General features: G+C 44.1%; 1 protein-coding gene and 1 long non-coding RNA gene across 3 annotated transcripts in view; one reads left to right on the top strand and one right to left on the bottom strand.

Annotated features, from left to right (window-relative positions):
* The window catches only part of LOC139812408 (uncharacterized), a 178,981-nt gene that overhangs the window by 9,744 nt on the left and 154,879 nt on the right, over window positions 1-14,358 (bottom strand). The gene's annotated exons all lie outside the window — the stretch shown is intronic.
* The window catches only part of LOC139812404 (uncharacterized), a 238,650-nt gene that overhangs the window by 110,556 nt on the left and 113,736 nt on the right, over window positions 1-14,358 (top strand). For both annotated transcript variants that reach the window (XM_071777195.1, XM_071777194.1), the window contains exon 3: window positions 10,519-10,679. In XM_071777195.1, coding sequence (XP_071633296.1) covers window positions 10,592-10,679 — 88 coding nt within the window. In that variant the 5' untranslated portion in view covers window positions 10,519-10,591. The remainder of the gene's footprint in view (window positions 1-10,518; window positions 10,680-14,358) is intronic.

Here is a 14,358-nt window from a genome sequence, read left to right as displayed (position 1 = left end):
GAAAAGTGGAAAAACGGATGAAAACGAGGAAGCATCGAGATTTATTGAGAAATCGAAGAGTTCCCGGCGACGTCTGTGGCGACGAAATCAATGGTGCCGACGTCATCGTCGCCGTCGTCGCCGCCGCCGTCGCCGCCGCCATCGTTACCGTCGTTGTAGCGAGCATAACGTCGCGTCGCTCCCGTTGGAAATGCTATATAAGATCTGGACCTAAAGGAGATAACACCCCGCGAAAGGGATTCACCGAGATTAACCTTCCGGACAGATAAGGATTTCGAGTCTCGGCCGATAAAGCTACCCTCCACGCCAACGTCCATCCGTCTTGGACAACTGGTATCAGTTTCCGAGACAGTATCCGTATTACCGGACTTGTGGTTGTTGATGGCCGTGCGTCCGTGCAAGAAATCGGGGGATCGTTAATGATGGAAGTCAGACCGCAAGATAATTGGCGGTCGGAGTCGCCGATATATACGTCGCCGGTAAAGTGGTGAGAATTAATGAGACTCGCAAACGAACCTGAGTAAAGTCGTATTTGACTGTCGGGCGATCGATCTTCGGGTTATCGCGTCGCCTGGATCGCCGCCGCGCCGTTTATAGATGCGCCGCGGGAATTGGTAAGAAGTTTGGAAACATCAGAGACGCGTCGGCGAATAATATGCTGCTGTGAGAGGACCGTGTCGAGAGATGGACGGGGGATACGGCGTAGGAAAGTACGGAGTCATCGTCGCTATGAATTCTTTATCGCACATGTGCGGGCATAAATAATAGACAGTGACATCTGCAACTGCGCGACGATCATGTCGAACTTTTTGCTTATTTAAACATCCACGTGCGCGATATATCATGTATGGTTTTTTTAATAAAATTATAAAATGTTTCTTTGTAATAATTAATGGCTATAATAAAATATTATTGTAAAACAACTTCGCGAATTTCCTGCAATATCTTTCATACTTTTGATACTTATTAATTAAAAGGATAACGTTATACTTGGATCATTTTATATATCAAGCGATTCTCTCTGATGTCAGCACAAAGCTCGAACCTTATTTCTGAGGCTTCTTATGGGGGGGAAAAATGCAGCTATCGATAAAATCGTCTCTTCCGGTCAGTTCAGTCTTCAATATCCGGAATACAGCGAACGCTACTTCCTCGAAAATGTCCAGATTAAACCTTCTTAATTATCGACGACGTCGATCGATCGTGGGGTCATTAATAACATTAGATGCGGTTCGCGATAAGTCAGTCGAGAGATCGACCTTTTTTTTACCCTCTCGATAGAACGGTAACGACCGTTAAGACGTTGCTGCAATTAATCTTGGCGATCTCGCACGGCAACATTCTAATTTCATGGGGAAAAGGGCGGTCCCCGGACAGCGCGGGTGGATGTTCCGACTCATACAAGAGATTGTGCGATTGTAAATTCGTCCTAGATGTAAGATGTAACCAGCATTTAGAATTGTAGCTAGTCGCGTTCGAAAAGGGAACGATGCTTTTCGTATGCTGTCAGCTTTCGCGAATCTATAGTTAATTGGTGCCGAAACTTCCGCATTCCAATTAAGGATGCGAGTGTCACGACAGAAGCCAACGACGCGTCTCCGTCTACCGACTTACAATTTCCAGAGACAATATTAACGTTGCAGAGTCGGACGACGACGACGACGACAATGACGACGACAACGACGACGACAACGACGACGAGGACGATGACGATTACGATGCAGCACGGTGCAATATAGGCAAAAGTGGCTCGTGATTTGTTAAACGCGCAGAAATATGGAGGACCCCGTGCCTCCCGTGCTGGAGGCCGGTGAGTAGTTTTCGCTATCGATCGCGCGCGGAAACTAGCACAGCATTTGATCAATATGAACCACTCTCCGCATCGCTCCCTGACAAATTCGACCGCCGTTTTTATTATTACTGCGAACGTGCAGGAGCACGAAAGGCGCTTGACTGGCGGCCGAACTCGCTGGTTCGTTTATCTTATAGTTGAACGAGTTATGACGTCGGTACATGGCAATATATATGAGGGGCGGCTATTCCATTAGTTTTATAAAGTTTTACCAAGTTTGGGAAATTGGACGGGGAGAGAATATCCTTCTCCCTTCATGAAACGCGAAGTTAAAATTATAAGCGTAACATCTGCATATATATGTAATATGGTTAAACGATGGAGGAATAATAGTGATATTCTGAACTTGATATTCTGAATATTTGACAAAATAATAACAATAAAATTTTAATTATCCAAAACGACGATTGCGAGAATATTTCATTTGCGGCAAATATAATTTTCATATTACGCTAAAAAAAAGACTGGTAGATATATCTAAACATATTTCGTTCGGAAGAATTGCAAAAATTGTGTGCTAAATATAATCTCCAATATTTCCCTTAATATCGTAATTCAAATAGTAAGAAAGGAAGATATATTATAACTATTATAAGCCGCTTGTTTTCGGTTTGATTTTACATGAGGGGTCACGCTCCCTTTCTCGGATTTGCGTATCCAATTATCCCTGCATTTCGGAATCGTGCGTGCGTTCCCGTATAGCTAAACGAGCTGATTGCTACGACATCGCGGTCAAACCCTGGCGAGAACGCGAGAACGCCAACGTCCGGACGAGCGGCGCAATATGCGATCCCGAAGAGACGTTTGTTAAATGACTCGGCGCACCGCGCGCAGACGGATGATGGATGAGGGGACGCGCCTGGGGTTTCTTCGCCGGTAATTCGGAAAAACGGCGCCGCCCTTACGCGGAATCCAATAAAACGAATTGGCGTGCCGTACCCGTACAACTTCGATCGGGACGGAAATAAAGGATCGAGATAAAAGCCGCCTTTGACCGAGGCGGGTAAGCTGAGCGCGCGCGAGTCTGCCTCTCCGAGATGGTTAACCATCATTTTTACCACCGACTGTATCCGTCAACGACCGCGAGGCGTCGAGTCGAGTTGTCGATTCTTAGGTTTTCGTGCTTTCAATGTACTTGAAACTGATATTGAAACGGAGAGATCGCTTAATTTCGATTTTATTGGACAGTTTAGCCCGATGACATTTTACCATTTCTGTTTGACAGGCAATGCAGAGTGTAAGTGTAATATAGGTGAAATATTTGAGGTGGATTCAGGATCTGGTAAAAAAGAAGCGTCTATACAAATATGTGTATTTAGAAATGTTTATTTATTTTTTAAATTTATTTAAAAGAGCGAACGGAATTAGTTTATAATAAGTGCCATATGCTTATCAGATTACGTTAAAGCGGATGTGGCTGTCTTTTATCATGGTAGTACCATAATATTACATTAGTCTTGCAATGATGTGTATTGCAGTGAATTTAACAATAACGTGTGCATTGTTTCGATTCTGCGTTGAATCCAATAATCACTTTCTCATTATAAACGACAGAAACTGATACTGTAAACACAACGCTATTGTACCCTGCAATATTTCGCGCAATAATTACATAATATATCCTATGAGTTACATATTATTATAGAATATCATAATATTATACTTTAATTTGTCAAAATTGGCGACCATTTTACATCGGTGTACGATAGTGCCAAGAGTGCATACAGTGCAAGAAAGCGTTACGAAAATCCAATTTTTCCATGGATTTTATATACTTCGAGGATGTGTCACTAAATGCATCAACGTAGCAGTTGATTTCCTCGCGCGTTCCGACCCCTACATTGACGCGTCTGTCAATAAAACGAAATGATTTCTTGCTCAAGGAATATATCGTGGTCGAATTCGACGACAGCGGGGCACGTACGAAGCAGCGCCGTTGTGCCCGCAAATTCGCGAAGAATTCCTTAAGCTACCGGGATTTTTACTTCCTTGTGCGCGGCGTGGCGTGCGAGCGAGAGTCCAAGTCGCAGGAATACAATCACCATGACGTTCATTTTCGTGAATTAGATTTCCGTCTACGTCAACGGGGCCTTCTTTTTGTTTTGCCGCGCATGAAAGAACACCTCGGTTGAAAAGTAGAAGAGGAAATGGCGCGCGCGCTTCCGCGTATCCCCCCTCTCCCTCCCCCTAAATGCGACGGCAAGACCTGGAGAGCAATTCTCTTGACAATTTGGCCTGGCGGTTCGCCAGCCGAGACCAGTCGATTCAACTAATCTAAGTTGCTTAGCACGACTTCGTTCGATTCGCCTCACCACACCGCCGCCGCCGCCAACACCACCCTCGTGGCCTCTCTCGAAGACTTCTCGACTTAGCTCCCCGTGTCGAAACCACCCCTGCCCCACCGTCGGCTCTCCTCTCGCTGGCTGTCGAGGGAGCGCGTACGAGAAATACGGATTTTCGCGCGTTTCCGCTTAACTACATACGTGTTCGGCGTTTATCGCGTACCCGAAATTGAGGAATATATATATCTGTTTTAACTATCGAAGAGAGAGAGAGAGAAGGCGAGATATATGTCAATTACAACGCGATAACAATCGGAACACAATAGTCCAGTCATTCTGTCATTCTGAATTTCCGGAACAAAAAAAATATATTTATTAATTGTTCCCGACTCACTGTGCACCACCGTTTTGTATTCTTCCGACGTAGGTTTCTCTAGGAAGCTTTCCAGTCGCTTCAGACCAACAACGCGTCTTACAAATAGAATAAGTTTGCAACCGAACCTTCGGGAGAGTCCTATATACCTTGCGAGACGCCACCGTAACTCGCCCGAGAACGCCGTTTCTTACGACATAATTGGTTAGCGCGCGGAATTGGTTTCGTACCTCGTTCGTCAGAATCCAGGGAACTTTATATAGCGCCCTCGCGACGCCGTGCATGACCCGATTTCTGATGTACGCCTGTTAATTCCCTGTCCGAATCAGCGCGGAGGAACGCAAAGGGATGTTTGAGAAGAAGCTTTAGTAGCGATTACACGTGTAAGTATAATCCAGTCGCTCTTGGCACGTTGTAAGTTAGCTTGTTTCCCGTTAAGTATCGATTAGAGAAAAGGCATTTATATCAGCCGCGTCTATACTCCGACGATTCAGTATATATATTAAAAAAATAAGATTACGTTATTATTATTATTATTATTCGTCAATTTGTCTTTAAAGCCCCCGAAATTGGATCCTCCTACCACGGTTAGAGAGGGGTTGCGAGAGAGTTAGCGTCGTATCGGACTCTCGCAATTTGCACAGTCGATCCAGGAATTTCTGGCCGCTCTCCGCGGCGCCGCGCCGCCGTCCCTTTATACGCGTATTGGTGGATGGAGCGAATAGAGCGAGCGGTGGTATGCTTCCAACTATAACTTGATATCTCTTCGTCCCGCAGCGCCGTTATCGCCAGGGATGTACACGTACCATCGAGGGAGGTAAGACTACCTTCCCTCGCGCTAACTGCTTGACAAACTAAGTTAACGTTTCTTACGATGTAATTGGCTCCACGCGGCAGCGGAGAATCGCATACCTCGCGTCGCCGGCGAGTACGAGGGACGAGAGAGCTAGAGAGATAGGGGATGCTGCGGGAATCACGAGACGCGACGGAATCGTCCTCGTGATGTGCCCGGGCGTCGATGCCGGGAGGAATTCTCCCGGTGGTACAAAACGACGTGGTAAAAGAGGAAGGGAAGCGCGTGCGGTAAATTGTACGTTCATTTGCGCCGGGATCCGGGCGGTGTATACACGCGAGAAGACGACGAGGAGGGATAATTACGGAGGACGAGAATGCGCGCGCGTGTTAACGATTGGAAGGCGAGAAATCACGATCGAGACGATTATGCGACTCGCGACAATTTTTAAATTGCTTCGACCTCGGGAGAACTCGCGTCACGAAACACGCCTCTCGCTTTAATCTTCCGCGATACCGTTACGATCGTTGTAACGTCTTACAATACGCAGCGTGTCATTATCTCCACGTAATCTGGATCCAAACAATGTCTCGTCGAAATTAAGCAATTACAATTATTTTTATAGACATGTTTTATACTTACTTAATACATGATTTAAATGGTTTCATCTCGATTCTCGTTTTCTCGCGCTTATCTTTCATAAGAGGAAGGCGCTATTTTTATGGAGCACGGTGAAAAATATCACCGAGCGGAAGCAGGGGGTCGCATATACGCTGGAAATATAAGTTCACACAACTCACTCTGCGCGAGGCTTCGCGATCGTATCTTCTTTCAGTTCATGGAAGTACGGCGGTCCAGCCTCATCGTCGTCGAATCGTCCATCAAAGTTCCGACCAAGTTTGCGTCCCGCGTCACAATATTGTCGCCCTTTCCCTCCATTTCCCGCTCCTTCCCTTTCTCGGTTCTTCCCTTTTCCGACAAGGGAGAGAATCTGGGATCTACTACGCCCTACGGGGTAAACCAGTGCGATTCTATTCTCTCTGTCTTCCCTCTTTCTCTCGCTTCTTCATCCTTCCATCTTCGTCGAACTGCCTCTTTTTTTTTGTCTTACCTCAACTTCTTCCGTTTTTATCCCTTCCCCTCGCATCCTGATCCTTTTTTCTCTTCATCTATACGCTTCGGCGATAATAACCGGCGAACCAACGGCGCAAATCTTCAATCTCGTCTGGCAAATGGCCGATCTCGAGGCGCGCGGTACTTTCGCCAGACGGGACAAAAGAAGAAGAGGTCCTTCCATATATGTCCGTATAGCTGTGAGCCGCGGAAATTTTCCGCTGGATAAGCCCACATTGTTTGTCCGCATGGAGCTTCTCCTGCGCGTTATTTTCTTCCTTTTTATTTATCTTTTTTTTTTAGCGCACATTGCCGTTCCTCCGTTTTCCTCCGAATGCGTTCGACATCGTTTACTCATCGCCCCGCGTTCCGGTAAGAATCTGCGCGGAGAAGAGAGATTTATAAGCGATGACACGTGAAAGTGGTCCATTTGCATCTCGCAAGCCGCTGAGCGTGGCAGCGCGTATCGATTGCGCGTGAAATATTTTCCTCGATTTTTAAGATGCGCCCGCCCGCTATTTCATACCCGCGATCCTTATAGAAAGTTCGCAGTGGACAAATTGAGGCTCTTCTTGAGCGAATAATACGCGGTGTCATATCGGGCAGCTTTTCGGGAGAAAAGAAATTTCAAGATTTTTCAAAGAGATTTCACGACTTCGAATATAAGGTAGATCTTTATTCTACACTCTTCCCGTGTGTACACGGCGCACGATATAAAAGATACACTGTAATATTTCGAGTAATATATGTCGATTTATCGCACGGAAAAGTTAACATGGGAAGAAATATCTACGGTAAAGTGTTTTGCATTACTCGGCGAAGTATTCGCTGCACAACGAGGGTTTATTTAGACGCTCTCTTCGCTCTTCACGAATTCTTCTTAGTTCTCCGTTTCCAATTTCTCGCATCGTCCTCGACAATATCATCGCAATCGCGTCGCGCCAATATCTGCAATCTCTTAGGTTCGAGGAATACAATTTGTGCGATCAATAAGGGAAACCGTCAAAGCGGAAGCTTTCCTGCGCGAGCGAAGCTGGCTTTAAAACAAGGATGTTCCGTGGGAAGAAACAATGTTGTTGGATGGTCTTATCTCTCGCTTTCCGTCTTTCTCGACTCCCTTTTCTTCCTTCTCTCAACCTGTTATTCTTTGTCTTCTAAACATACGACACTGCAGGTAAACGTTGAACCAACATTGTAAATCTCCGGTGTGTTGTTTGGAAGCCGACTAGATCCTAGAATCCACCTGTATTGTCACGTAAAACGAGAGGAAAAAGATGTTGAGCGTTTAAAATGTCGCGGGTGTATCGGAACTGTTAGAATATCTGGCGAAATAGATGAAGCTTCGGCGATTTTCTGATGTGCGCTTTTTATCAGGTATTCGATAGATTCAAATATTTTACACAACACTTTTTTAACATCTTTTCATCCATCTTTTACGATGGATGAATTGGTCATAAATATTTACGTCATTTACGAGATAAAGTCAGATATTTCTTAATTCGAGGAAAAATTAAATCTTTGATTTAAAGATATATATCATTTATGAACACGAAATTATTATTCGATGTATGCAATCAGTAAATAAAAGCAAGAATTTTTACATATATTTCTATTTATGTTGCATCATGCTGTATCGAGTATTTTGTTTTTTTTTTTTGCTTCTTCCGTCACTTTTTATCAAATATACAATATAGCATAAATTTTTCACAAGACGAGATCTCTCTAATCTTGGTCGTTTTCTTCCATCTTGTTTGTTGTACCGCGATGAAAGAGTGTCTCAATTTTCATGTTCATTTTTGACGCATAATGTCGGGGGAAAAGCTGGAAATGCAATGGTAATGACTTGTCGCGAGTTGCGGTTTAAATTCGTTGTGCTTCGAAAGCCATACATTTTTTTTCCGCGCAAATATTACGACAGCGAGAGAGAGAGATCAGCTCTCTGAAATGAAATTAACTTTCCATTTCCAAGTTCCACCTTCAGTTTCCCCGCTTGTAGTTCTGGCAGATGTTATCTTAAATTTTAATTGAACTTTATTATCGTATTAATTATTCGCTGCATTAGTTAGTAAGAAAATAATTTATGTCGCGCGCTTCGGATGTCAGAATTAGTTACTCGGAAAACGATTCTTATTTGACTTGGGATATTATTCAGACCTATCTCTCTTTCTCTCTCATTTTCTCGTGATATACGTTGAGTGACATATTCAATTTTTTTTATACACAAAGATGATACGATACAAAGTAAATATTATTTTTTTCCGTAATTAGCGTCGATCTACATATAATATTTGTTTTAATTGCCGGAAGATTACTCGCGCTTTTGACGATATCGGTATTGGATATTTACCCGCTATGATATCTCAAAGCGAAAGCAAAATATGGAGCGTATATTTTGATATCGTCCCGCGTCAAAGCTACAAATCTAACGTCTACTCGAAATCGATCAAACGCTTATAAGTTGCGAGGAGAACTAAAAAGGATCTTTAAATTCCGCGGTGAACGCATCGTCGTGAAAGCGCCGCGCGATACAGCGAGCTGCAGTAACCGTCGGTAGCCATGGCGAAAAAAGAGAACTCGATATGAAAAAGCTCGTGGTACCTAAATAAAATTGTTCGCCTGTAATCGAGTCCTTGAGAGGAAAAGCTGCGTCGTGGAAAACCTCGAAACGCCAATATTCGTCGGTTGTGCATACGTCGCGTTTTCCTTACAAAACTGCCTACGTAGAAAATCTCCAGACGTACGGAAAAATATTATATACGATTGATATCACGCTTAATTAAATCTCCGTTTAATCTTAATTTTTAATTAAATTTCTGGATATTACATGGAAAAAATTTTTAATCTTTGATATTAAATAATTTAATACGCTATAATGTTACACTCTTAAATTTTTCCAATAAGAAAAAGTTAATTTTGTCGAAAGATTTAGCCCGTAAAGATGCACGTTGAATGTCCTAACTCCTATATAAACTGAGCATATATAAACGCGTATCCATTAAATATCCCACGCAATTCACCGTCGTGCCATATGCTGTTTTTCGCGGAGAACCGCACAAAAGTCAACGTGGCGCAAATGGCGTTTCCGCGTAAAAAGCTCGAGTGTCAGGCTGGCTGGTACTTTCGTCGCGACGACGTTACGAGACGACGGTGACGAATTCGCGGTGACGGGGATACAACGTGTCAGCGGGATCCGCGGGCGAGAGAAGAGACGACGGGCGCGACGCGCGGGCAGCGCGTCTCATGCGCGTGCACCACCGGGGAGAATACGGGCGAATTTAATTTCTACGTAACATTACACCTTAGGAGCCTTATACCAGCGCCATTGTGCGCCTCCGGGGGCGGCCGCGGAGAGACACTCGATCGCAGGACTCCATTTGCGGTTTAGCATAATGGAAACCCAACGCGCCCCGGGGGCTGTCCGCGTCCCCCTGTCCCCCGACGTCTCCCGACCCGTCTTGTCCCGCCTTCTGGGTCTACTTCGTTCTCGTATTCTCCACCGTTGTTTGCGGCCAACGTAAGAATGGGGGCGAAAAATGAGTAAACCGAGGAAACACGGCGAGGAAAGATAACCCCGCGTGTTCTCGTTGGCGTGTACCCATTCAACGCCAAACACGGACCGTTGGCCATTTCCGTGCGAAAGAACGGAATCTCGTTCCGCTTCTCGGCTGAAGAAGGCAAATCTCGGTTGACGTCTATTCAAAGTGTGACTTCGCATGCAGAATGCAGACACTGTTCGCGATAAAAAAAGGATAGATCCATCCACGTCTGATATCTCAGATGTTTTATCGATTAACCATTATCACACCGCGCGGATAAAAATGCCACGCGGTGTTCAGTTATAGCACTACCTTTTTCACCGCTAAGCTACCTTACGCTAATGACACTGGTCGTTTCAGTTCCGAGATATATTTATCACGACGTAACGAGTGTCAGAAATGTCGTCGAAATCATCCCGCGTAAATGCGCGTCTGCCGCGGCTCCCGATGGCCCTCCCCGTCATTCGTCTGACGGGGAAGCGCCGCGCGGCCCTTTGCGAGACTCATTTTCGTTGACGAAACCGAGCCCGAGTGTCGCGTCTCTTATTCCTTATCTTTTATTCTTACAGGGAGGCTGTGATGAGGGAAGTCGGCTAAGAGGAGCCCGTGTCGCGCAAGCGCCGGTAGAGGAGTATAGGAAAGATGCCGCTTTCCTCGAGAGTCTTATTAAGCCCGCTGCTGCTTCTAATCATCGCAGGAAGCACCGGCGCCTTCAGCTCCCGGCAAGGAGGTAAGAAACCTTCGTCTTGAACGACGTTTTGTGCCGGCGGGTAGACAATGACGATGATACCGACGAAAACGACGACAACCACGACGACGACGACGACGACGACGACGACGACGACGACGACGATGACAGCGACGGCGACGATGGTCGTTACGAATTCCGCCTTTTCGTGGATACGACGAATTTCCACGAGAATAGTCGCGCGGTTTTACTCTTTCTTCCCCTCCCCCTTCCTTTCCTCTGTAAAACTCGTCGCTAGACATACCCGTTGTATCCTCGGAGTTTTGAGATAGCGCATATTTCCGTCCCAGCGGAGCATCCGACTGTCAATTTCACGCTATTTGCGCATTCGCCGACAAGCGTGAAAATACGTTATCGCACGTTATTCCTTCGTTTATTTCATGCATCCCTCTCTCCGACAATCAGAAGGTTTCGCGCGATGCATTTTCGGTATAGGAATACTTTTAACAAGGGGTTCGAGAGCGCGGTTCGATTCGCATTTCAGTTTTTGAACTATTCAGAAGAGATGCAAGTTAAGTGACTTTATCTGTTTAGAGAGGAGCTCTATCTCTCTCTTCGGATATATTTGAAGCATTGCATGCTATATTGCATATATATATATATATATATATATATATACACACAGATATACGGATCGATTTTTATACATTTTTCTTCGAAAACATGCGAATCCGGATGAAATCACAGTGCGCGACGTAAGGTAAACCACCTGCAGCGAATATTTGGCGCGGCGTACGTTTTAGCAGAAAGAGGAAACATATTGCATTTCCGATCTTTTAGCCACTTGTAACTTTTGCACGTACGTGGACTTATTTCGAGGATCGTACTCGCGGTTACTCAGCCTCTCGCGTATGTTGACAAAAGGATATGCGCGTGTATGTGCACCACTCGGGACAACGATATAAGCAAAATATTTCCACACCTTTCATCTTCAGCCGGGTATCATCCATTTCTCTCATCTTCCCTCTCTCCTCTCACGCTCTCTCTCTTTTTCTCCCTCTATCTTTCTATGTTTCTCGTCTTCGTTCTGGCCATGTCTCTTCTCCGGCTGCATTTGTAGAGAGAACGCCTCTTAGTGACCATTTCCTAGATTAAGGTCACCTGGAAAGCAAATAGTTGTTAGGAGAACGTAGACACAGAGAGCGAGTGAGAGAGTGAGGGAGGGAGAGACGAGGAGAGGAACTTGGAGTAGTCTCACGGACGACGAACTTCCGGTGTATATATACGTATCCTGGAAAACTATTATGCGCGCAGGTCCGCTGCATCCGAGAGAAACTCGACGCACTAGAATGTACGAGCGAGCGCTGGACAAATTGTCGTACGATCCTCGCGACTCGCCAATGACGGTAAATCCTTCGTCGCACTTCGTAGAATGCGTTCGAGCGATACGATATATACTGGATCAGTGGTTTTCAACCTTTTTCAAGATATAAGTTCTCTCTCTCTCTCTCTCTTTCTCTTTCGGGTGATAAATACTCTCCAGGCGCAATCGTTAATTCTAACGTTCCGCCATTCATAGTATTCTACATGCGCGTGCGAATTAAAAATGTGTCCCCCATTCTTTTAATTACGGTATAGCTTTTGTCTATAGGTAATCGTTTAAAGAAAGATAGTGAATTATGCATTGCAGTATTAAAACGGAATATCGCAATAAAGAATCTTTGAGAATTTTTATCCGAACATCAATCAGTAGGTACTTGACACACAGAAAATTCTGACCGAATAGTTATGTCTCTCGCAATTCGTCGTCACAGATCTTGTGAATTTTTAATTTAACAGAAATTGTTATCGCCGCAATTAAAATTGTCAGGTAGACGTTGGAAAATTATATTCGCGTTGTCGGCACGATCGCCCGGAGGAAATTTTAGAAATCTCCGACTGACAACTTTATATAGCAAAATGCAACTCACATATGTTTTTTTTCATATTTGCTTGACTATAAATTTAAGTAAACTTCGCCTCCAGTGTTTGCTTTTAAATTGTTGTACGAAAACACGGAAATACACCTGCAATCGTTGTTTGACATCTCAAATAGCTCTGAAAATATTTGCCTGTTATAATTTTTGGCGATGTTGAAAATCACTCTTTTGGGTTGAAAGAAATATTGAATCTAAAAAGAACGTGAATCTCATGCATTTCTCGAGATTGATTTACAATATGGAAGAAATATAACGAAATGTTGATTACGCGGATAGACGGACAAATAGATTTTGGAAGTCTTCGAAACTAATAACACCACCGAGAACTGTACCAAATTTGTCTTAACCTTTGTCATCATTTCGGTCGTTTCACGTTGACATGGTCTCACAGCAGTGATCAGTAAACTGGGTATATGCGCACACATTTCATCTCACATTCGCGAATACAAACGTCACGATTTCCTAGAAAAGTTATCCGACTTATATTCGATCCGATTCCGCATATTCGGATCAGAATCCTAGCGTGGCCACTTTCGCGGGCAGAGGGGAGAGGGCGAACAATCTTGATTAACTTGAAATTTATGCTCCCTCGAATCGACGTTGACATCCGACGGCAAATTCGTGCTTCCTAAGCGCTATAGGAGAGAAAGAAAACAGTATGGTCAAAGAAGAATTTGATTGTCCTAATCGTGACGCAAACAAGATTATCTGATCGAATTTTAACGGAGGCCTCGCGTGATCCCCGGCGACGAGCCGAAGCGGCTTTGTCGCTCGACGAGCGCTCGTAGATACTCGTACTGCGGACGTACGTTCGGGCGTGTTTCCGTTCAGCTTAACGAGACAACGTGGCGACGATGACAACGACGACGATGACGAAGACGGCGACGTAGACGATCTCAAGTGACGAATTTACAGCGTATAAACACGTTGTCCTAGTTATCTCGCTCGTGCTTTCGCGCGGAACCTCCTTTTTATTACATTTTCCCTCTCGCTATTTGTCGCCTTTTTCTCCGTCGTCTGACGCCGCTGCCTTATCTTAATATTAGCATATTTAAGCGAACTCGCACGCGTTCCGCTGTGATTACTTTCGAATATCATAAAGGTCGCTTGACGGAAGGAGATTTTATATATCGATGGAATAGATTCAATAGATACTCGACGTCGTTGAGTATATTACGAAATATTATCACGTAAATCCTGATAGAATAAAGTGTAAGGCTAAAAAGTTATATTTATTTTAAAAATTCAGCAGATATATTGTACTTAGGAATGAATTTATATATTTGGGAATTTTTACGTAATTTTTACGTAATTTTCTCAATTTTGTTTCAGTTCTATATACGAAACTTTAGCATATTCCGAAGAAAGCTCGTGAATTCAGGCACATAAAATTTAGAATTTCCACTTTAGGTATTTTCATGTACTTTCATACAATACTTAAGTGTCTGCCTTCTGCAAAATGTACACTCTTGGTCTCATTCTACGTCTAACGGGGACATTTGTTTATATCTACCTCGTTTAGTCGGAATACAAATATTTTACGTTTTTTAATGATCTTATCTATAACCATGTGCGATTTTGTGATTCACGAATTAAATATTTTACAAAAAAATGAATAACGAGAAAGAAAATTATTGGTGCCAGCACGTCTAACGTCAAAAGATTAAACTATTTCTTGTAATAGCACGAAGCGCCAGCTTCAGATTTAAGGATAGAAAACGAAACGAAGCGAATTATAATCG

This window comes from Temnothorax longispinosus, chromosome 4 (assembly GCF_030848805.1).
Source record: "Temnothorax longispinosus isolate EJ_2023e chromosome 4, Tlon_JGU_v1, whole genome shotgun sequence".
Taxonomy (NCBI): domain Eukaryota; kingdom Metazoa; phylum Arthropoda; class Insecta; order Hymenoptera; family Formicidae; genus Temnothorax; species Temnothorax longispinosus.
Note: the sequence above shows the minus strand (reverse complement) of the source record. Positions and strands in the feature narration are given on the sequence as shown.